Source organism: Anolis sagrei, chromosome 10 (genome assembly GCF_037176765.1).
Source record: "Anolis sagrei isolate rAnoSag1 chromosome 10, rAnoSag1.mat, whole genome shotgun sequence".
Lineage (NCBI taxonomy): Eukaryota > Metazoa > Chordata > Lepidosauria > Squamata > Dactyloidae > Anolis > Anolis sagrei.
In genome coordinates, this window is record NC_090030.1 from 14,709,466 (window position 1) to 14,733,634 (window position 24,169).

General features: G+C 37.8%; 1 protein-coding gene and 1 long non-coding RNA gene across 3 annotated transcripts; one reads left to right on the forward strand and one right to left on the reverse strand.

The window, feature by feature from the left end:
• Positions 1-765: 765 nt before the first annotated feature.
• LOC132762977 (SLAIN motif-containing protein-like) lies at positions 766-22,884 on the forward strand. 2 transcript variants are annotated; one of them, XM_060756257.2, is made up of 10 exons: positions 766-943; positions 4,079-4,197; positions 7,521-8,250; positions 10,516-10,649; positions 16,270-16,419; positions 17,923-18,063; positions 19,602-19,910; positions 19,991-20,125; positions 21,066-21,384; positions 21,844-22,884. In XM_060756257.2, exons 3-10 carry the CDS (start codon positions 7,541-7,543, stop codon positions 21,899-21,901), a joined length of 1,956 nt encoding a protein of 651 aa, XP_060612240.2. In that variant the 5' UTR covers positions 766-943; positions 4,079-4,197; positions 7,521-7,540; the 3' UTR covers positions 21,902-22,884. The 2 variants fall into 2 exon arrangements, with proteins under 2 accessions (XP_060612240.2, XP_067327651.1); XM_067471550.1 differs by lacking the exon at positions 16,270-16,419.
• LOC137097631 (uncharacterized) lies at positions 7,641-10,445 on the reverse strand. The gene is made up of 2 exons (XR_010910314.1): positions 10,236-10,445; positions 7,641-8,279 (listed from the first exon to the last, which is right to left on the reverse strand). It is a non-coding gene; the product is annotated as an uncharacterized lncRNA (long non-coding RNA).
• Positions 22,885-24,169: the final 1,285 nt, after the last annotated feature.

Consider the following 24,169-nt stretch of genomic DNA (forward strand, 5'->3'; position numbering starts at 1 on the left):
TAGGATTTCTGGGAGTTGTAGGCCAAAACACCTGGGGACCCACAGGTTGAGAACCACTGCTCTTGTCCTTTGCTGAACGTAGCATTTGTTGGATTTTCTTGGTGGGTTTGTAGATAGTTTGTATGTTGTGTTTCCTCATCAGCTTCCCTATGCGGTCAGTGGTTCCCTTGATGTATGGCAGGAACACTTTTCCTCTGGGTGGATCTTCATCTTGACTCTCGTGGCTTGTTCTTGGTCTTGCAGCTCTGAAGATGAAGATCTAGTGATTCCAGCCATGAAAGCCTTCGACAATACATTATTATTATTATTATTTTGCTTTGAAATCTAGAGATAGATTTCGTTTGCTCTTATCATTTGGATAATATAAATATCATATGCTGGGAGAAGTTGGAAGCAGAGAAGACCCCACTGCGCAGGCGCACTAAGGAGCGCCCACAACGCGCGCTCTTCGGCAACCTTTAAAAAAAAAAAAGGAGAAAGAAGCCTGAAGGGGGGCGTGGCTTGCTTTTCGAAGGGGGCGTGGCTTGCTTTTCGAGAACGAACACAACCCAAAGGAAGGGTGGGCGGAGCTCGCCTCAGGTCTTTCCTTCTTTTCCTTCCCCTCCTCCCCCTCCCCTCCGGTATGCAAATAAAGCCAATGAGGCAGCCAATCAGGGATTGGAGCTCGCTCGCTTTCTGGCGCGCGCCTGGGCTCCCTCGTACAAAAAGACGGCTGCGGCTGCAGAACAAACGGCTGAGGAGCGGGAGCGCGCGCGGCAGGTACTCACTAGGGAGAGAGAGAGAGGGAGGCGAGGAAGCGGGCGGGCGCGCGCACGCAGGATGTGGAGGGAAGAAGCCTCCCAACGGTGTACCTTCTCTCCTTCTCCTCAGAGGTTGGCGCCTCAAGGAAAGGCCTCACCTCCCTTTTGGGGCGGGGAAGGGGCTTCTCTTCGGAATGGAGCAGGTGAGAGGCCCACAGGCTTGTTCCCCATCATTTCCCATGTGTTTCTCTGTGTGGGGGGCCCTCCCTGGTCAGGAGATACATCTCTATCTATATCTATAGATATAATTTATTTTATATTATATTATTATAGTATTATCTATTTTATATTTTATTATTTTTATATTATTTTATAGTATTATTTCTATATCTATTTTATAATATTTATGTTATTATAGTGTTTATATTAATATAGTATTATTCTATTTTATATTATGTTATTATTTTTATAATATTATAATGTTTTATAGTATTATTTCTACATCTCCCTCTCTCTCTCTCTCTCTCTATATATATATATATATAATTTATTTTATATTATATTATTATAGTATTATTTCTTGTCTATTTCATATTTAATTATTATTTTTATGTTATTTCATAGTATTATTTCTATCTATTTTATAATATTATTTATGTTATTATAGTATTTGTATAGTATTATTTCTTATCTATTTTATATTTTATTATTTTTATATTATTTTATAGTATTATTTCTATCTATTTTATAATATTTATATTACTATAGTATTATTTATATCAATATAGTATTATTATTTCTATTTTATATTATGTTATTATTTTTATAATATTATAATGTTTTATAGTGTTATTTCTGTCTGTTTTCCTCATCCTGCTTTCTTTATCCATTTAAAAAAATAAAAGTATTATTTCTATCTATTTTATAATATTATTTATATTATTATAGTATTTATATAGTATTATTTCTTATCTATTTTATATTTTATTATTTTTATATTATTTTATAGTATTATTTCTATATCTATTTTATAATATTTATATTATAGTATTTATATTAATATAGTATTATTATTTCTATTTTATATTATGTTATTATAAGTATTATTTCTATCTATTTTATAATATTATTTATATCATTATAGTATTATTTATAGTAGTATAGTATTATTATTTCTATTTTATATTATGTTATTATTTTTATAATATTATAATGTTTTATAGTATTATTTCTATCTCTTTTCTTCATCCTGCTTTCTTTATCCATTAAAAAAATAAAAGTATTATTTCTATCTATTTTATAATATTATTTATATTATTATAGTATTTTATATTATTATAGTATTGCTTATAATCTTATTTCTATCTGTTTTCCTCATCCTGCTTTCTTTATCCATTTAAAAAAAATAAAAGTATTATTTCAATCTATTTTATATTATTTATATTATTATAGTATTTATATTATTATAGTATTGCTTATAATATTTTCTATCAGTTTTCCTCATCCTGCTTTCTTTATCCATTAAAAAGTATTATTTCTATTTTATAATATTTATATTATTCTAGTATTATTTATATTATTATAGTATTGCTTATAATATTATTTCTATCTGTTTTCCTCATCCTGCTTTATCCTTTTTAAAAAATAAAAATATTATTTCTATCTATTTCATAATATTTATATTATTATTTATATTATTATAGTATTGCTTATCTTATTTCTATCTGTTTTCCTCATCTTGCTTTCTTTATCCATTTAAAAAAAGTATTATTTCTATTTTATATTATGTTGTTATTTTTATATTATTATAATGTTTTATAGTATTATTTCTATCTGTTTACCTCTTCCTGCTGCCTTTATCCTTTTTTTAAAAAAAATTCTATTTTATAATATTTATATTATTAAAGTACTATTTATATTATTATAGTATTGCTTATAATATTATTTCTATCTATTTTCCTCATCCTGCTTTCTTTATCCATTAAAATATTTCTATCTATTTATATTATTATAGTGTTACTTGTTATTTCTATCTACTTTCCTCATTCTGTTTCTTTATCCATTTTAAAAATAATAATAATGTATTATTCCTGTCTCTTTAATAGTATTATTTATTTTATAGTATTTCTGTTTGCCTCATCCTGATGTCTTCACCCATTTTTAAAAATAAATACATTATTTCTATTTTATAGTATTATTTATATTATTATATATTATAGTATTACTTACTGTTTTTATCTGTTTACCTCATCCTGCTTTCTCTATCCATTTTTAAACAAATGTGTTATTTCTATCTGTTTTATTGTATTATTTATATCATTTATATTAATATATTATTTATAGTACTACTTTGATTTTCCATATCCTGCTTTCTTTATCCATTATTAAATGTATTATTTTTATCTATTTTATAATATTTATATGATTATATTACTATTTATAGTATTTCTATTGATTATTTTTCATCCTGCTTTCCTTATCCATTTAAAAATGAATGTATTATTTCTATTTTATATTATTATTACTATTTTTATGACAGTATTACTTATAGTATTATTCCTATCTGTTTACCTCATCCTGCTTTCTTCATCCATTTTTAAAATAAATGTTTCTATCAATTTTATAATATTATGTATATTATTATTATAGGATTATTTATAGGATTATTTCTATCAATTTTTCTCATCCTGCTTTCTTCATCTTTTTTTAAAGTCAGATTTCTGTTTATTTTCTTTTTTATTATCCCTTTTCCCAATATTTTTGTATTTTTTTTCTTTCCTATTTCCATCCTTTCCCTCCCTTCTTTGTTTATTTTTTTTTGCAATGTTGAACTTTTTTTAAGAAATGCAGAAAGGGATGGAAACTGCTCTAGAGACAGGAGTTCAGTGTTTTGTTCCAAAATATTGGAATTGTGTGGTGTGTTAGACAAGTTCCCTTCTGCCTTGATTCCCTTATCCTTTTTTTCCCTATTTTTGAGGGATCATTCCTTTTCACTTATAAAAATGACCCTCTGTTCTTCTATTTCTTTTCTTAGGTCTCTTCCACACAGCCATATAACCCGGAATATCAAAGCAGATAACCCACAATTTCTGCTTTGAACTGGGTTATCTGAGTCCACTGCCATATTATTCCGTTCAATGTGGATTTTATTTATTTATATATATCCCACATTTCTCCCACGAATGGGACTCAAAGCAGTTGTGTGGAAGCGGCCTTAGAGGAGCCTCCATCCTCTCCCAATGAAAAAGACCTCCATTGGTCCTTGACTGCTTTGGCTTTCTGCTCCAGATCTCTCTTCTTGTCTTAATTAGATGTTTGTTCCTTCTTTTCTTGGAAAGGTTGTTGTATCTTGGACCGTTCTCCTTCTTCGATCTTCTTTATGCAGCTCTGCTGGCCTTTGAGGACTTCCATTTAGACCATTGAGGCTGTGACAGGCTCTCCCTTGACAGATGGGCTGGTGAGAACTTGCTTATTCTTTCCTTTAAAAAAAACTTGTATTGAAAAAGCAAACAAATCTACAAATAAACGGAACACTGTTGCAAAGCGTTAATACAATGAGCAGGATATACTCAGGACTCAAGTAAGCTAATGTTGAAATTAACTGTTTCATCTACAAGCGATAGTGCTTTGGGGCTGATCTTCTTGGGTCTGTTGACTCATTAGCAGAGCAAATAAGAATGGACCAAGCAAATAAAAGTGAACTTGCCTGTCCTGGAGAAAAGAGGGGGGATAGGGAGGATAGATGCTTCTTTTTGGTAGCAGAAATTGATGAAGCGGAAAATGAATACTCCTTTCTGCTTGGTTGAGCGCTGTCTGGTTAAAGCAGAACTGGAGGTGATGACTGAAGAAAAGTAAACCTACCTCAATTGATCTTTTTTTCCCCTCAGCACTGATAGGTAGTAAAAAACCATAGACCCTGTTACAGTTCGCTTGGATTTGTTGTTGTTTCTTATATATATGACAGAGCCCACTTGGTTTTGTCTTAAGACCAAAACTATAGAAGAGATCTAAATGCCCTAGAGAAAGCTCAGTATGTTTTTGTGCTTTGGAAAGTTCCCTGATGCATTTTGAGTGCTAGAGATCTTTCTTTCCAGGGAAGAGAACAGTTTTTCTCGTGGCAGAGATGAAGAAAAGGGAATCTTGCCGTGTGATGTAGAGCTTCTGATACCTTGCATTACCTGTGAATAGTTGCATATTTCATAGTCAGATGGTGACTGCTGTTTTATGGTCATCAAACGTTGGTGAAATCTCTTGTTCTCATAACACTAGCAAAATTTGAAAAAAAATATTCCTGGTTTGAAAGTGTTATTTCTTGTTTAATTGTACAGTACTTACTTCGAAAGACGTTGTTATACTCCAGTAACTTTGTTTTTGTGGCTGCCACAAACTATGTTGAATTGGTTGAGACTTGAGGAGACATCCATTGAAAAACTAGAGCAAAATGTGGTCCATGATGTCCTGCAAAAACAAGGATTCTGCAGTTTAATAAACCTTTTCCATGTTTTATGATAGAACCAATTAGGAAATGACATTTATAACCCAGGAAAAAAATCGTGTTACATAGTGTAATCAGTGACTGGATAGTAGATGTGTATGCCTATTCTAAATACTGATTATTCTGAAGTATATATGTTTAATCATAAGCATACTGCTTTCTCCGGTTCTGCTTTCTAATGAAAATTATATCAACAGTCACATACAATGTTCTTTATATTAGAGCAGTGGTTCCCAGACTTCGTTCTTCCAGGTGTTTTAAACTTCACCTCTCAGAATTCCTGACTGTTCACCAAGCTGGTGTTGGTTCCTGGGAACTGAAGTTCTCAAACTTTGAGGACTGAAGTTTGGAAACCATTGCATTAGAATTCACTTCTGAAGAGATGGCTTTTCATTCAAAGTGCAATCTTCCCTTCTACACATTCATGACGTGAAATTATTTTGTAGTTTTTAAACACAACTTTAGAAACTAAGCTATTTGATTTCTCAAAACTTATAAACCTGAGCAGGGAAACATAGAAAATATATTTATGCTAAATTAATCATAGCCTTACTAGTCTAAAGGTAATTTAATATACTAGTAATGGGAAAGGATGGCTTGAGTTCCTCTGTGTTTCCTCATGTATTCGTTTTGGATCACAGCATATGTAATTAGGAATGATGGTAATGAGAGACTGGATGTGTGTTGTATGGCACCATTCTTAATGTGGGTCTGTCTTGTATACTTATGTGCTTTGATTAAAGTTAATTGACAAAGGTGGTTCCATACACACCCTTCCTTGTGTCAACATGACCATTCAGCTTCTAGATGGGAACTGAGCTTTCAGACCAACAAAAATATGATGTGTATTTATAACTGCTTGTCCCAAAATATAATGTATTGTGTTAACCGAAACCCAAGGATGTTGTTCTATAGCTTGAGACAAGGCAAATTCAAAATGTTTTCCATCTTCTCCAGGGAAAGAGAGCAGTAATGTCACTGATGGTCACTTTCATATATTTTTCTGTGACAAATTGCTGGTCTTCTTTCACTGCCAGATCACTTAGGATGAAATGAAAGGCCATAGAAATAGATTCTCTTTTGATCCAGTGTGCATCTTTGGGAAGGTAGCAATTACCTTTTCCATATTTTTTTTCATATGGTTTCTGACTTCAACAAGTGATTTTCCTCTGTGTTCATAGAGTGCACATGAACAAATGGAGACAAACTCTCAGCTCAATACAAGAAAATTACCTCTTTGAAATGGTGCTGATGCAGCTCTGGTATAGCATATTACAACTGCTCCTGTATGTTGCAATTTCAGATTTTTCAACAAAGACAGATACTGGCTTTTTTATTAGAGACAGACTTTTTTTATTAAATTCTATAGAGGTTGAATGTAAAAAAACCCCTGAGCACCAGAAATGTGTTGCTGATTATTTAGAAGTGCTTCCAAGTTGTATTCAAAAGATAAATTCGATTTTAGTTGTTCTTGAACCTTTAACATGACATAGATTTAAGCATATATTGCCTAGAGCTCTTGGTGATTATACCAGAAATATTTAACAAATGATAATTGGTCTTATCATTTGCAAATTAGCCTCACAGAATTAAAGCTTCTTTCTTGCAGTCATTTCTGTGTGGGCAGCTCTACATGGACACAGGAAGATTACAAAGCATTTTGTATATACTAATTAGGAATATTGTTTACATGCTTGATGAAGATTAGATCCTTTTTTCATAGCATTGATCAGGTCTGAAACATAGTTTGTGCTGTGTAACTACTGCTGGTAAACTATACTATTGATGCAGATGGACTATAAAAACCTAGCAGTTTAAAAACATGCAAATGTGAGTAGATCAATAGGTACTGCTCTGACGGGAAGGTAACGATGCTTCATGCTGGCACATGACCTTGGAGTTGTCTAGAGACAACGCCAACTCTTGGGCTTAGAAATGGAGATGAGTACCAACCCCCAGAATCGGACATGACTGGACTTAATGTCAGGGGAAAACCTTTATCTTTATCTTTCTTTATATTCCGCCCTATCTCCCCAGGGGGACTCAGGGTGGATTCCAACATACAATGACAAACATTCAATGTATCCATAGAACAAAAAGTACCAACATATTAATCCCAGAAAAAAACCCACATATGAAAACAACGTTAGAACCTGATCTTCAGAATTTTCAGATCCACTGACTATTTTCTGTTTCTTTGAATAATTAAGTTTTCAGGAGAACAGGTATATTTTTAAATATGTTCACTTTTTAAAAACCCATGCATTTTGTATTCATTTCTTTAGCAAGGTTCTTCGGTGGTTCCATGAAAATGGTTGTTCCTGGGAGTGCTCCTGTAATTCAGCCAGACCATAGTCTTGGAAATGAACTGGGCCGGGGTTCAACAGAGAACTCTGTGATGGGTCCAGATGTAGATCCGGTGGCGGACCAGGTGGGCCCTGAGCTGGAAGAGGTCCGGAAACTGCAGGAACTTGTAAGGAGGCTGGAGCTCCAGAACCAGCAGTTGAGAACTAGAAGTCTTCGAAGTTTGCCAGAGGCAAATGTGCTGAGCCAAGCTGGCGCTGGAGTGGATAATTGCAATTCTAGACTCAATGGGATGGAAATTAATAATAGCATCAACACACTGATGGATAAGCAGGAACTACAGATCGTGGCAGACCTGCATTCGGCACTAAGTAAAATGAGGTCAGAATCAGAAGAGAGTGGCCAGTTCTTAAAAAATGACGTAGATGCAGCAGTGCAACACAGCTGTGCCAGTGACTCCGAGAGAGAACCTTCCAAGACAGAGTTTACCAGCAATGCAGAGATGCAGTTCAGTGACGCTAACACAAATGATTTTTCCAGTTGGGATTGTGACAGCACACTGCTAGTAGAGGACCTCACTGCTAAAAATGTTGAGCCTGGTTTTAGAATGAGTGAAGAAAGCACAGATGTAGACAACCTCTTGGACAAGACAACTCTGGATGAAGTGGAAGTATTAGAACTTGAAAGTGGCAGTGTTGAAGATGATAGCTGGTAAGTGCTGTGGAATTCTGGATTAAATTCTAAATAAAAAAAGAATTAATTGTTAAAATGGCACCAGATTATCATGTTCATTTCTGAAGCAACTATTTTACATTTGAATTGAAATCCTAATCTTGGTCCAAAGAGATTAAATCAGACTTCATAACTGTTGGCAACTTTTCACAAATGTAAAGTTTAAGTAAAAGATACTTGGACTATTATTCAAAGTTGCTCTGGAAGAAGAAATATTTTAAAAAGATGTGAGGAAAACACTCATAAAACAATCCAACAAATGTACAGCTCCATTGGGCCTAAGATTTTATTGTGAGGGAGTAAAAGATAATTACACCGGCTCTGCCCTGAATCATTCAAAGTTAGACAGAAGCTGAGCTCAGAAACATTAGAGAGGCTTTGGCAGGATATCCTGATTGAGGAGTCAGGAATGTTTTATGCATAGTTACCAGACCATTAATAACTGTTTCTTTAATGTGTAGACTTATTACTACATAATTACTTGGGGCATAAATATTTTAAACATGCACATTATATAACATAAGTCTAAATTCCCATTAGAATGAGTGGATTTACTGAGTCAGTGGGAACTTGGTTAATCAAAACTTACACTAATCTCATATATATTAACTGAGAGAATGAAATTGGTAGCATAAGCTGTGCATCTACACCTGGCTTGGGCAAACATTGGCCCTCCAGGTGTTTTGGACTTCAACTCCCACCCTGTTAAGTGGCTGAGGCTGTTAGGAATGGTGGAAGTTGAAGTCCAAAACATCCAGAGGGCCGAAGGTTGCCCATGCCTGATATATACTGTATAATTAATACAGTTTGACACCACTTTAATGGCCATGGCTCAATATAATGAAATCCTAGGATCTATAGTTTGGTGAGGCACCAGTACCCTTTGGCAGAAAAGGCTAAATACCTTATAAAACGACAACTTCCATGACTCCATGGCATTGAGTCATGGCAGTTCAAGTGTCGCCAATTATTGTATTCCACAGTGTAGAGGCACCCTATCACTAGTTTTAATGGAATTATTCTAATTAGGATTACCATTTTGATTGATCATAAAGTACATACAATATTAAAATTGAATCGAAGTATTTGGGGCCAAAAAGGAACTGATTTTGTGAACATCTCTAGAACATCCTGTCAGAAATTTTAAATATTAACTAAGTATTTCTAATTACAAAAATGTGAGTCAAGCACTGAAAGGGTTAAATGGATGCAAGGACTCAGCAAAAGCTGCAGTTCAATATAAGCAGGTGTGCCTTTAGCTTGGTGGCCTTCAGTCTGTGAGAGGTCTCTGTGGGAGAAGGGCCTCAGTGTTAGTTCGTTTCAGTGGGAGAAAGGCATCCAGTCTCAGACAGCCCTCAGTGTGAGAAGGCCTCAGTGTGTGAGGTAGGCCTCGGTATGAGAAGGCCTCTTGTGAAGCTCCGGTGTGTGAAGGCTGCTGTGTGTATAACGTTCCTGTGTGAAGCTTCTGTGTTAGTTCGGTGTGAGAAAAGGCTCAGTGAGAGTAAAGCTATTTATCTGTATGAGAAAGAAGCCCAGCATGGAAGCAAAGAAGGAAGTATAAAGACTTTTATTTGTATAATGGAAACCTTGATTTTGTAAATAGTGCAACCATATTATTTTGCTATAAAGAAAAGCCTCCTGAGGAAGAGATAACCTTGGTCTGTGTGTTTTTGTTCTTTTTATCACTTTGAGCTACTGATGCTGGGTCATGTTACTGCTGATAAGTTATTCTGCTGTACATTTATGGGGTGGGTCTTTTGTTAATCATGCCCAACACAGCCTTTGTTTTTTGTATGGAATACAGTTGCTGGGAAGAGGTGCATACTTATAATCCCTTGTGCAATGATTATTTTGAGTTCCAGCTCTTCAAAATTTTCTTGGTATTAACTGAAACACATTTTCAATGTGTCTTATCTCTTCTAACCACAAGTTAACATGACACAAGTTACTGTGAGATTACTTACGTTGTGGTAGCACCATCATTTGCTGGGTTTTGGCAGATCTTTCCAGTTTATGTAACACTGTGGGTGAGAAATATGAGACTGTAGTTCTTAACTGATTTAGTAAGCCCATCTGCTTCATCCATAGTGTAGTGAATGTTGCTCTTTCTACATGGAATCTATATATATATATATATGCACATTTCATTCTTGCTGAACTCGTAATTGGCTCATAGAATGTGCAAGCTGAAATGTATTTTATTTGCTGAACTGACATCCTTAACTTCCCATTGTTCTGCTTAAGGCTGTATGTCTCTCCAAGAAAGTCATCAACAGATGAAAAGGAATCTCCCCTGCAATGGTGTAGACAGGTGTTGGACAACCCCAATCCGGAAACAGAAGCTGCTTGCCGTACCCTCATCACCAGACTTGACCAAGGTAAGTGAGCTGACCATATGCGTGGAAGGATATTGCCATTCCTCTTGGGTGGCCGCTGAGAAAGAAGAGGATCAGCATTACATCATTTAGCTTAGCATCTTTTAGCTTAATGAACATTCCATATTAATAAAGTCGAGTTGAACAGTTTAATCCCTTCTAGTCTAAATACTGTGTTGAAATCATGGAGCTGTATGTATTTGTCCAATATTAAAATCTTGCAACAGATCATGTTTAGTCAGTCTCGATATCCTGATCTCTTGGTTTGCTCTTTGGCGTTTAAGGCCAAATGCTGGGATTTAAGGCAGATTGCATTAGCATCAGAGGCTGAAGATAATCTTCCTAAGTTTGCTTAAGACAAGTTGGTTTACAAGATCCTTGGGATGAAGATGGCTGTTTTCAAATGACACTAAGGAAACAGCTTTAGTAATCTCACTTAAAAGTGGAATGCTTTCAAAATTTGCTCTTCAGATAACAAGGGAATTTGTTTTTCTTTTCTGGTATTGCACTGTTTCAACTGTTCTCCTAAAGAAAGATATTTCATACTCTTCAGGAGATACTCGTTCACTGTTATAATTATTTCAGTGGCATTTTATAATTAAAATAACTGCAAATAAGTTCAGCATTAGAGGTAGAGCTGCAGACTGCTATGTCATAGAAATATTGACTTAATTTACCGTTAAGAGCAGTGTTTCTCAACCTGGGGGTTGGGAGTTCTGGGAGGAATCGCCAAAGGCCATCAGAAAACGCAGTATTTTCTGTTGGTCATGGAGGTTCTGTGTGGGAAGATTGGCCCAGTTCTATCGGTGATGGTATTCAGAATGTTTTTATCATTTTTTAGTTACATTTACAGTATATGCAAATGTAATGCTTTTTGATGGTAGATGAACTATAAATCCCAGCAATTACAATTCCCAAATATCAAGGTCTATTTTCCCCAAACTCCACCAGTGTTAACATTTGGGCATATTGAATATTTGTGCCATGTTTGGTCCAGATTCATCATTGTGTGAGTCCACTGTGCTCTCTCGATGTAGGTGAACTACAACTCCAAAACTCAAGGTCAATGCCCACCAAATGTGTCCAGTATTTTCTGTTGGGCATGGGAGTTCTGTGTCAAGTTTGGTCCAGATCCATCATTGTTTGAGTCCTCAGTGCTTTCTGGATGTGGGTGAACCACAACTCCAAAACTTAAGGTCAAAGCCCACCAAGCCCTTCCAGTATTTTCTGTTGGGCATGGGAGTTCTGTGTGCCAAGTGTGGTTCTATTCCATCGTTGGTGGGGTTCAGAATGCTCGTTGATTGTAGATGAACTACAAATCCCAGTAAGTACAACTCCCAAACAACAAAATCAATCCCCCCCCCCAACCCCACCAGTATTCAAATTTGGACATATTGGGTATTTGTGCCAAATTTGGTTCAGTGAATGAAAATACATCCTGCATATCAGATATTTACATTACGATTCATAACAGTAGTAAAATTACAGAATATTTTAAATGCTAGATGTTAAAACAGTCAAAGCTTATATTCATTTCCATCCCAGTAAATAAATTACCCTTAAATTAAAGCATAACTCAGTTCCTTCCTCTACTCAGTGGCTTAAATCCAGGATTTTTCTTTCATGGATGCTGACAGAAGGTGCCTCTGTCAGATTTCTGGAGATCCACCTCTCCATGTGAACCACATCCAACTCTAAACTCCAGGGTTCTCTGAATCATTATTTTCAGGCAGACAATAGGGGAAATGTGCAGATAATTTGACTACTAGCTCATTTGTACATCTTTAAATCTGGATCTGAGAATTAGCATCTGAAATATTTGTAACTACTTCTGGACATAGTAGATTTAAGAAAAATAAAGTTGTGCATATTGAAAGAAATTGTTCATATATTAATTTCTTGATCTGTATGTGAGTTCAGGGATTTCACATGATGCAAGAAATGGAAGAAACTGAAGGTGGCAAAAAGAATACCTTTTGGAGTTGCTATCATGCCATAGAAGAAATATGCTTGCCAGACTTCTCTTAGATTGTACTTCTGTACTAATTTTTTTTTTAAATCTTTATTCCACAATGCTGACTTGCATTAGTATGTTTTGGCTGGACTAACAATATTTGTTTAAAAATACTTCATTAGGGATTTTTTCATCCCTCCCACTTTCTCTTGGTTTCCTGTTTTTCTATATTAAGACTTTGAATTGCCCTCTTCCCTACTTTCCCCCCAGCTTTTTCTCTCTTATCGTGGCACAACATTGTGGTTTAGCTTAAATAAAGCCAGCTGCAGAACACAGGCTAGGCTCTGGCGGTTAGTAGAGTGGAGAGAAAGACATGTCTCTCCAAAGCCTAGTTTTGTCACTTGGCATCATATCAAACTGCTCAGAGAGGCATACATGCGGTATAATTCCCTGCTGCTTGTGGCCAAATGTTAATCTCACCATTTTCAAAATGGTTTTAAATGTGTATTAGCTAAAAAAATAACTTAATGTTCCAGCAGTTCAATCTTGAGTTATTTAGGTGAAAATGTGAGAAACAAAGGAACTGAAATATTTTATATTTTCCATTTTATGGTTGAGTTAGTCTCTCTAGAAGACATTTATTTAGCTTTGAAAGAATCTAAGTGACCATTATGCATGAGGGACAGTTCTGAGTTGAGGGATTTCAAGGACAAGATGATGCAAAATAATGCTTGATTGTTCTTTAAACTCTGTTAAGTTGTACTTGATCTGAGATGTGGCTGATGATGTAAACTTTTTCTTTTGATGTCTATGAGGCAAACACCTTAAGAGTGTTTTTTTCTGGTTTCTTTGATTTGTAGCTTGCCTTCTAAAACTCCATAGTGAAAGTATCTTAATGGAACACTGTGAGGAAGACGATAACCTATCTCCATTTCTTTTAGTCCTTGGTAGTCACCCCCTACGTATATCTGCATTTGGCCCCAATGTCTGTAGAATAGATATCTCACATAGAATATCTTTTTGTAGTATCTTATAGTTTAGTCTTAAATGTTGTCACATAGAACTGGTACTATTCTGCTTGTGCCATACTGGGAAGTTGTTCTTGCTGGCTAGGATAGGTTGGTTGGCAGGTTCACTGAGGCTGCAGTGGTGGTTTCTCTTCAACTTTTAATTTTGTCCTCAAATACTCCCCTCAACTTGTTCATGAAGGTGGCTTATACATTAGTACTATATAAATCAAAATGTAATTTTAGTTTGTGGGATTAATATAACTCAAAAACCACTGGACGAACTGACACCAAATTTGGACACAAGACACCGATCAGGCCAATGAGTGACCATCACTAATAAAAACAGTGGAAAACACAGCGGAAGGGACTTTAAAAGCCCCCCCCCCCCAAAAAAAACACACACACACATTACAACGCATGCGCAAAACAACACACACACACACACATATATATATATACATACACATGCAAACACACATGCATACACATAAACACAAATATACACACAAAAAACATATACACGGACTGAAAAGATGGAACGAAAATTTCGGCAGACCTATTAAAAAAGAAGATTGGGAAAAGATCTGGAGAATAAAAATTAGATATACTTACGCAATAGACCTAAAAGAAAATTGGTTAAAGGTAGCCCACAGATGGTACATGACCCCCAAAAAATTAAATAAGTCATATAAAAATGCAAACCCTAAATGCTGGAAGTGCGGTAGAGTGGAGGGCTCCTATTATCATATGTGGTGGGAGTGCCCAAAAGCAAGACGATATTGGAAAAGAATTCATAAAATAACACAGGAAATATTAAATGTGAAACTACAATTTAAACCAGAAATATTCTTGCTAGGAATACTAGATTCGAAAATGGAAAAAAATCTAGATAAATTGCTCTTCTTAATGACAACGGCGGCAAGAATTTGCTATGCGAAATTATGGAAGAAAGAAGAAACTCCTGAAATTAAGGATTGGATTGAGAAAGTCCTAGATATCAAAAATATGGACAGGCTAACATACCTGATTACTAAAAGCAAAGGAACCCCTATAAAAGAAACTGATTGGACTAGTGATAAATTATACTGACCACCTGATTGATAGCGCAGATCAATAAACAGAAGAGAAAACGATAAAGAAGACAAGAATGAAAGAAGGAAAAGGAACCTCCCACTTGGAAGATATGAAGGAAGTCAACGAGAGAGACTTTGACCATCTGTCTCCAACACTTTTTATTTAGATCTATTTCTTTTTTTTCATCTTACTTTTCTCTCTTTACCCCCCCTCCCTCACTCTCTCTCACTCCTTATTCCTTTCCTTCCCCCTCCCTCCCCTTCTTTTGTCCCACACCCCGCTATCTTAACCCTCACCAACCCCATTCCCACCCTATATCTAGCTTTTTCTCCCCACACATTCTTTGTAATATGATGGAAACCTTTAATAAAAATCATTTTAAAAAAAAACATATACACAGACTGGGCCACAGCAATGTGTGGCAGGGGACGGCTAGTGAATATATACAATTAGTTCCTTCTCAAAATTGTTTCAGGGAATTTGGGAGTCACATGACTTTAGAGGCAGGACATTATGGATTCATTCTATGTGGAGAGATACCTGGATGGCTTTTTGTCTCACCTGTCTGAGATTGTTTCAGTATAACATTTGAAGTTGCCTTGAATGTAGTAGCATCATAAAAGGTGGGCACTGCAAACTCAGGCAGCACTAACCATCTTTCGTTACGGGGAGTAACTGAGAGTTGTCTTAATTTGTTCTAATAAATGATTGATTTCTATCAAAAATGTTGTAGCTCAGTAAGCAGCAGAGGATTTTTCTGAGGTTTCCGATGATGAGAGGATTGATGGGTTTCAAGGTAAGGAGTCTAGGAGCGATCAGAGAGAGCAAGAATTGCAGACAGTTGCAGATGATGATGTTTTGAATTCTGGTGCTGAAAGTGAAAATTTCCTTGAGAATCTGCCTTGGGCTGATGGGGTTCTCTCAGGGAACCAGATTAAGTTTGGGATGGCAAGGAGTGAGAAATAGACAAACAAGACATTCTCAGAGAATCAGAGATAAGGTTTTGCGGGCCAGGGGTCTGGCATGATCTCATGGGTACCTGGACTGGCTTAAGTTAGGTGTTTGGCTTCTGGCTTTCAGAGGAGACAATGTTGGTGAAGGATGATTTCCTGTCTCAGTTCTCAAGTTCATGTTTCAAGTTTCCTGTTCTAATTCATGACTTGGTCTTGTAAAGTTTTGCTTTGAAAGAAGCTCATGTTTTCTTGTTTATGGATTTATGTTTGGATATCTGCTGTGGATCCTGGTTTTCCTTGACTTTATGTACTTTGCCATTTTTGGATTAGTACTATTTTGTATTACCTATTTTTGGATTACTGCTATTTTGTATTTTCCGTTCAATTGATCCTTTTGTACCTATTTTCATTAATAAACATTTCATTAATAAACATTTCTAGATAGTATTACTGGTCTCTGGTGTGCTGCTGGGTGAAAAGGTGTTTCAGAGCTAGAGTGCAACAAAAACCCAGGGAGTGAGCATGTCTAATATATTACCCATACAAGTACCAATTCACCATTTCTGTCTCCTTCCCTCTTTTTTGGTGTTTAATGAAATCATATTTGATGGCTTTCTTGTATTTTCCTCTAGCCAGTAGGTGGAAATCCCTGTATTGCAGCCCACTGGCCTCTCCAAGTGTCCATAACTTGAATGCAGACACAGGGTCCTGTGGCAGTGCACTAAACTCTCCTGGGCACTACAAATCAACTAACAAATCGCTACTAACCTGTGGCAGCTCAGGTATGGCATGGCAGTGGGGGCCTGTGGAGAGAATGGGAGATGCATGAGAGGGGCGGGAGGCTGATTTTGCATCTTCAGTTGGCCGTCTTTTCTTTACCTGATGCTTTTGAAAAGCCTTTGTTTAGTTCTCCTCGCCTGTTTGTTATAATTCAAAACACTCCCAATAATTTCTATGGGGGAAATTTTTCACAGGACAGTAAGATGTTCCTCTGGCAATTTCCCCTCATGCTATGTGTCACGTAAAGACTTATTGTTTTAACTCGCATGTGTGAAAGCTCTTCTGTGTTTCCTGAGGATTTGATTTGCATGTGCAGTCACTGGTTGATAAAATAAATGTGTGACTTATTTTGCTTGCAAAGCTTCCGAAAACACATTAACCATCACATGTTTTTCTATAATAGTGAACAGTATGAACTGGAGTCAATAGTGAGCAGTATGCACTGGAGTCAAGGCTTCAACCAGATCACTTTCTTTATCCTTGTCATTGAGATAAATTCCCTTAACATATACTTGAAATAATCCATTATTTGATGTTGGTGTGCTGTCAGTTTTTAAGTTCAGAACTTGCGCTCGGAACTGATCTAGAAAGGCCCTAGTGCAAGCATGGGCAAACTTGTGTCCTCCAGATGTTTTGGACTTCAACTCCCACAATTCTTAACAGCCTACCGGCTGTTAGGAACTGTGGGAGTTGAAGTCCAAAACACCTGGAGAGCCCAAGTTTGCCCATACCTGCCCTAGTGAGATAGACATTAAGTCAGCACAGGAGACTGTGAAACATAGAGCCTTTATGATTGGATAAAACCATTATAAGCTTGCATGCTTTTCTTTAGCCAAAAGGACTGTTATGAGGCATATCTGGGATAAAAGAAATCATAGCAACATTTCACTCACACTCATTAAAAGGTCCCACTTAATTTACAACTAATACTTTTACATTTCCCCCTAATGTTCTCTTCTGTAGTATGTTCATTTATGTTCATTCTGACTAGTCTCATTGAGTCAGTGGCGTTTGCATACATGTTGACTTGATATCCAGCAATGGTTTGAATGGGTCTATTCTAGTTGGAACTAATTGACAAGGTTTCCGGCCTTATTTGTGTTTTTGTTAGTTTGTGTGGTGTATATGTATAGACAGCAAAGAATGAAGGTAGCTGCTTGACGTAGCTGTGATATCTTCCAGAAATGATAATTCTTCCTCTTCCCAAAGCATTTCATGTCAGTATGTGCTGAGAAGGAGTCTTTTCTAAGCAATAACTCCAAACTTAATTATATATGCAAAGGGATTATTTTCCCAGTAAAAATTCTCCCCTGTAATCTGACTGTTCTGTCACTTTGAAGTTGTTGCTGGTTAATCCTCATGATGCACTTAGATGTTGTAAAAAGAAGCTTTGCTATATTTGCATCAGTGGATTCAAACACACTTGTTTACCTTCTGTGCTTGTATATGGATTTTTAAAATAGTCGGTAGCTCTTACTCGTGCTATTTTGTGCTATTTTCTAAAGGTTACTTGGGCATGCATTCAGCATTGAGTTCTCAGTCTTCCGTCGACAGTGAACTCAGCACCTCAGATGACTCCATCTCCATGGGCTACAAACTGCAAGACTTGACCGATGTGCAGGTTATGGCCCGCCTGCAAGAGGAGAGTATGTACAAGCAGCTTACTACTACTCCTTCTACATTGGGGATGCATGGATTTATATAGCTGAATATATTTTCAGACTTTTGAAATTGCTCGCTAATATTCTACATGGATTACTTGGTTACATCTGTATATCTAAGAAATATCTTCTGGCCTGACTTACTCAGGCCACCTTTAGAGCCAGCAGCCCTATTGAGTGAATGAGGTTATGTTAGCTTCCTGTCGGAGCAGATGAAGAGGATGTTTCCTCTCCACTCCTGCCAAAGGGCCAGGCTTTAGCACAGCAGGTTAAACCACTAGCTACAGTAAATATTGTCAGTTGAAAGACTGCCAGTTCGAAGCCCAGGTCAGGGTGAGCTCCTGGCCTTGAGCCCAGCATCTGCCTATGTAGTGGTTCGAAAGCAAATGTAAGTAAATAAATAGGTATTTTGAGGCACCCATAAGGAATGCCGGTGATTCAATCAAAAAAGGAGGAAGTTACAAACAGAGCTTTTCGGCAAAGAGATGAATTGACAGCAAACACCGCTCCTCTGCCCCTGCTAGCCAGAACCGAGTGCAAAGCCTCCCAAGTTGCCGAAAGATGGAAAAAGCTGATACAATACCTCTATCTGTCTTGTTTGTGTAAAGCAGTACTGAAAGTTTGCTGCATATGTATGTTCTGTGATCCGCCCTGAGTCCCTTTCAGGGTGAGAAGGGTGGAACAGAAATACTGTATCAATCAATCAAATCATTTATTTCGGTCATAGACCAGCACAGGAAATAGAAATCACATTTGCATACAAACTTGGTACGTTTAGTACATTAAAAATATAAAATATAAATATAAGTACTGTAAATAAATAAATAAATGAGCAAGACTGCAAGAGGGATTCAACAATCATTGCGGCAGCTTTGCTTACTGGTGATGTATGAGTGGAAATGCCATGCACCCTAACCATAAACTGAAAGGACCGTCTTTCCCCACTGTGGCTGCTGACTCATAAGGTGGGCTGGGGGGGGGGGGGGGTACTTAACGTAAGTTTTATAGAGGAGTACATCGTCTTGCTGAATATTGCCATTTCAGATTTGCAATGCCAAGCATTATTTGTATTTCTTTTAAATTGATTAATTTTGTGCAGTTCCGTCATCTTTAGTTTAGTTAGCAAATTAGTATTGTAATAAAGCGTCGAAATAATTTGTGCGGTTTCCTGCCATGTTGACTGAACAGTGGGCATCATGTCACCTGAGAAGCGTTGGGCAAGAATGCTTCAGAGCACAATTGCATAGTGATTGTTTCCTTTATTTATTTATTTATTTATTTACGGCGCTTATATGCCGCCCTTCTCACACCGAAGGGGACTCAGAGCGGCTTACAAAATATATTTTCATACAATATTATATTATTAGCAAAGTACAATATCAGTATATATTACTATATTGCACTATACCATTATATTGTAATATTATTAGTAATATTACATGTAATTAAATATATAATTATAATTATAATATTGAATTATTATTACTAGTATTATACTGTATTACATTATGGCAATCTCTTAGGCCTCCGTCAGGATTGTGCCTCCAGCTCAGCCTCCGTTTCCCGCCGGAGCTCCAGCGCTTCCTTGCATTCCTTGCGCAGGGGCACCTACAGCGACCAGGATTTCGATGCCTACAGTTTGGAAGACGAGGACGACGACTGCTCCTTTTCCTATCACAGCAACCACAGATACTCCCCGTCCCCACTCAGCTCCCCACGGTGCCAGTCCCCCTCCACAAACACAGACTATGGCAGAGGAACCCAGGTCCGTCCTCCACGGAGGTCACTGCAAAGTCCTATGCAAGATAGGCTGAAGTATTCTGGAAATGAAGGTATTTTTAAAATGCCTGGCTTCAGCAGTTGAGGAAATGAAGCAGTTGGGTTCCTCGCTAAACTTGCATTTCCTTCACAGAGGAGTTGCGGCACAGCATGCCCAACTTGGCCAGAACAGGTCTGCGCTCTTTGGAATCAGTAAGGAATAGTCGCAGCTTGGAGTCAGATCTGCAGGTTCCAAGTAGACTTTCTAGAATCCAGCAGCCATCTGCCAGTAAGTTCTGTGAAACTACTAATATTTTAACTTCAAGTGTACATCTTCATTAGTTAACTTTCAGTGCTGCTTTTTGAGCTGTTGTTGGCTCTTATTGTCTTTCATGTTAGGCGAGTGGGCTTATTAACAAAATACCCTCCTCATAAATGCACAGCAGAGTAATTTATTAGCAGCATCATGACCCAGCACCAATATCCCAAAGCGATAAAAAGAACAAAAGCAAGTACAGATCAATGTTATCTGTTCCATAGGAGGCTTTTCTTTATAGTAAAATAATATGGCTGCACTATTTACAATAACAAGATTTCCACAACATAATGTCCTTTACACTTCCTTCTTCGCTTCCATGCTGGGCTTCTTTCTTATACAGATAAACAGCTTCTAGCTTCGCTCTCACAGAGCTTCCTCTCAGACCATACTTACACAGAAGCTTCACACAGTAGCTTTTTACACACAACAGCCTTTATACCCTGGAGCTTCACATATGATGTTTTATTCACATTTACAACCCCTGGGGCTTCTTTCACCAAAGATTCTCACACCAGACCTTTCTTATACTTGGCCTTCTCATAAACTAAGGCCTACCTCACACTGTGAGGCTTACCTCACAGACAGACTTTTCTCCCACTGAGGTTTATCTCAGACCGACGGCTGCTAAGCTACAGACACACCTGCTTATATAGAACTGCATCTTTTGCTGAGTCTTTACATCCATTTAGCCCTTTCTGTGCTTGATTCACATTTTTGTAATTAAAAATATCTAGTTAATTTTTAATATTTTTGACACTTTGTTTGTATGATTTCCCTGTTATTGTATTCTACTGTAGTAACAACTCACTTGTAATTTGGAATGTTACCTTCGTGTTCATTTGGTCTGAAAAGTAACAGTAAAATCCTACTATTTTGCTTACCGTTTTCTCCTCTCTTGTTCTGTTTAAAGGCCTGGCCCCAAGCAAGCTCCGCTTTTCCTCTGGTGCTGGACAGCCCCCCTTGACAGTTCGACAGCCAATGAAAGCAGCTTCTTGTGCCAACTCTCTCCTTGCACCAAGGCAGCCAGTGAGAGCCCCTGGCTATGCCAGCACTGCTGGGCGAGTCCGGAAGCTCCCATCTTCCACGCTCGGTCCAGGTTCAACAGGTGGTGGTTCCATGACCAGAAACAACAGTATGGCTGGAGGAACAAAAAACTCCCTGCCGAAAAGTAGACTATCAGTTGGGGGACCCTCCTCCCTGAAGAGCAAATTGACCCAGCCACCCAAGAGGTAGGAGCAAAAAGCTGGCAATACAATTAGTAAAAAGATTTGAGCAGTAATGTGTACTTGATTACTTCGGCTGTGTTGGCTTGGCTTGTAGCATAATATCAATTGATTTCTAACAACAGATATCACATGTTCACTGATCATATAGCCCGGGCATGGGCAAACTCCAGCCCTCCAGGTGTTTTAGACTTCAACTCGTACAATTCCTAACAGCCTAAGTACAAAACAACTTGAGGGCCGAAGCTCACCCATGCCTGATATAGCCTTTTACACCTTTAGATAGTTGTATAAACTTGCCTAGTTACCAACAAACTTCACAACCTCTGAGGATGCCTGCCATAGATATGGGTGGCTGAAACATCAGGAGAGAATGCTTCTGGAACATGGCAATGCAGCCTGGAAAACTCACAGTGACTCAGTTGCATAACTATTTGTGTGATGTATTTATTTGTTTCCCAACAGAATTCCAAAGGCCACTGTTGTTTCTGCTGATGACTCTTGGAAAGATGGGTGTTACTGAGCCAGTCTGAAGATGCTGCCGAACAGCAACCTATTGGTGGATTGATAGTTGGACAAGAGCCCAGCTGGCTGGGCAGGAAATTTCCCAAACCCCAATCCTGTGTTTTCACCACCACCTGACCAACAAGGACAATCGTTTTCTGAACTGGAGGTATCTCTTGCCGTTGCTTGTCTTGATGGATGTTCCTGCTGCTCTTGCCATGCAGTCCTGGTGACAGTTTTTGTACTTGCCATTCAGATGGCTGTCTGCCTGATGTCCTCACCTGAACACACATGATGCCCACAAAAGGAGAAGAGCATGGGACAGAGAGTTCCTGTAGCACTGAAAAACCCGAGTTGGCTGTTTCATGTGCAAACCAGTTCAGAGAAGCAGACAATTAGAAATGACTTGTCCCAATGTCACCTGGAACACTTTAGCTTTTCTAGAAAACTCAAGAGGATTTGTATTTGTCTTGAAAAGGTGTTGCTTCACTAGAGTGAAAGAGGTTTTATAAATTGAGAATTTTGTTCCAGAATATCTTAAGCAGCCGCACCAACCTCTCAAAGACTCTGGTCTGCAGCGCTGCAGTGAAGTCCTGTTGTACCCATTTGCTTTGATCTTCTGGGGGAGGTGGGAGGGAGGGGGAGAACGAGACACTGTTGGTATGGGCAGGGATATCACTTGCGGAACTGAATATACAGTTACATTGTTTTCTCTTTCCAAACTTCTCCAATTAATTGTAGATGCCTAAATCTTCCTTTTGGCTTTTGTACCGGTCTTTTCTATTGTCCTTTTCCAATGAAGGAACTTCATTTTTAAACTGAATCAGCTGATGCTGGAGCTTGCTAAACACAAGGGCACAGTCATGCCTAGGAATACAAACTGGCCTTGCCAGCCCTACTTGCTGTTAACCAATGTGACTTGATATTGTAGTTAATAAAAGTGAAGGGACTTGTACTACCTTGTCTGTAATGGGAAATTAAAGGGGCTGAATATATGGTGGAGTTCTGTGCTTAAAGGAGAAGTTATTTCCCTTTCAATGAGCTTTTTGCCTAGATAATGGGAGTGTTGATTCCAATGAGAAGGTGGAAGAAAAGTTAAAGCCACACTTGGATATACTCAGATTGAACTATTTTAGGATGAGAACGGGCAGGGCTTTTATTTCAAACTAGCTTGGGTACCCGGCATTGCCCGGGATATTAGAAGTCATTTTTGTATTTTACAAAATGCATAAGGTTGTGGGCGTACTACAACTCACATCATGCCAGGTTAACCCCCCCGAAACTCAATCAATACTTATTTTGTAATATTGGGCAAATGTGCTCTAGATGTATCATTGGTGGAGTTCAGTCTGCTCTCCAGCTACATGATGAATTACAACTCTCACCATGGTGAGTCAGTCCTGTCAAATCCCTCCAGCACATTTTATTTATTTACATTTATATGCCGCCCTTCTCAACCTGAAGGGACTCAGAGCGGCTTACAAGATATAACATAACATGTAATATGTAACATTCAGTTGGTCATGGGGGTTCTCTGCCAAGTTATGTCCAGGTCCATTATCACTGAGGTTCAGATTGGTCTGATTGCATATGAACCATACAACCTAGTACCTACAATTCTTAATTATCAAGGCCAATTCCACCCCAAACCCACCAGTATTCACATTTGGACATATTGGGTATGCGTGCCAAATTTGGTGCAGCTCCATTGTTGTTTGCATTCCCAGTGTGCTCTGGGTGTAGGTGAACTTAATTCCTATAAATCAAGGTGAATTTTCCCCAAAGCCCTCCTGCATTTTGTTTTGGTCATGGGGTTCTGTGTGCTAAGTTAGGTCCAGGGCCATCGTTGGTGGCGTCCAGAGTGTTCTTGGACTATAAATTCCAGTACCTACAATGGCTATAAATCAAGGTGAAATCCCCCCAAACCTCTCCAGTATTTTTCATTGGTCACGGGGATTCCAAATGTTGTCCAGGTCCATTGTCAGAGGGCGTCGCAGTGCACTGACTTGATGCAGGGTTAACTACAACTTCCATCATGTGGTGTCAGCCCCCCAAACTCCTTTAGAATGTTTAGTTGTTGCTCAGTTCTGCTCTGCTTGTTATGCAGGCAGAGTTGAGTAGGAAAAAAATAAGCGAGGGGCAGTGGGTGGGGTCATGCAAATTCCACACCAATTGAGAGAGAAAGGAATTCAAATGAAGGCATTCCTTGGGAGGTGGGCCATAGTGTTTGGGGAGGACATTGGCAGGATTTGGGCTACATGTTCATAGCGCTCGCTGTAACCTTCAA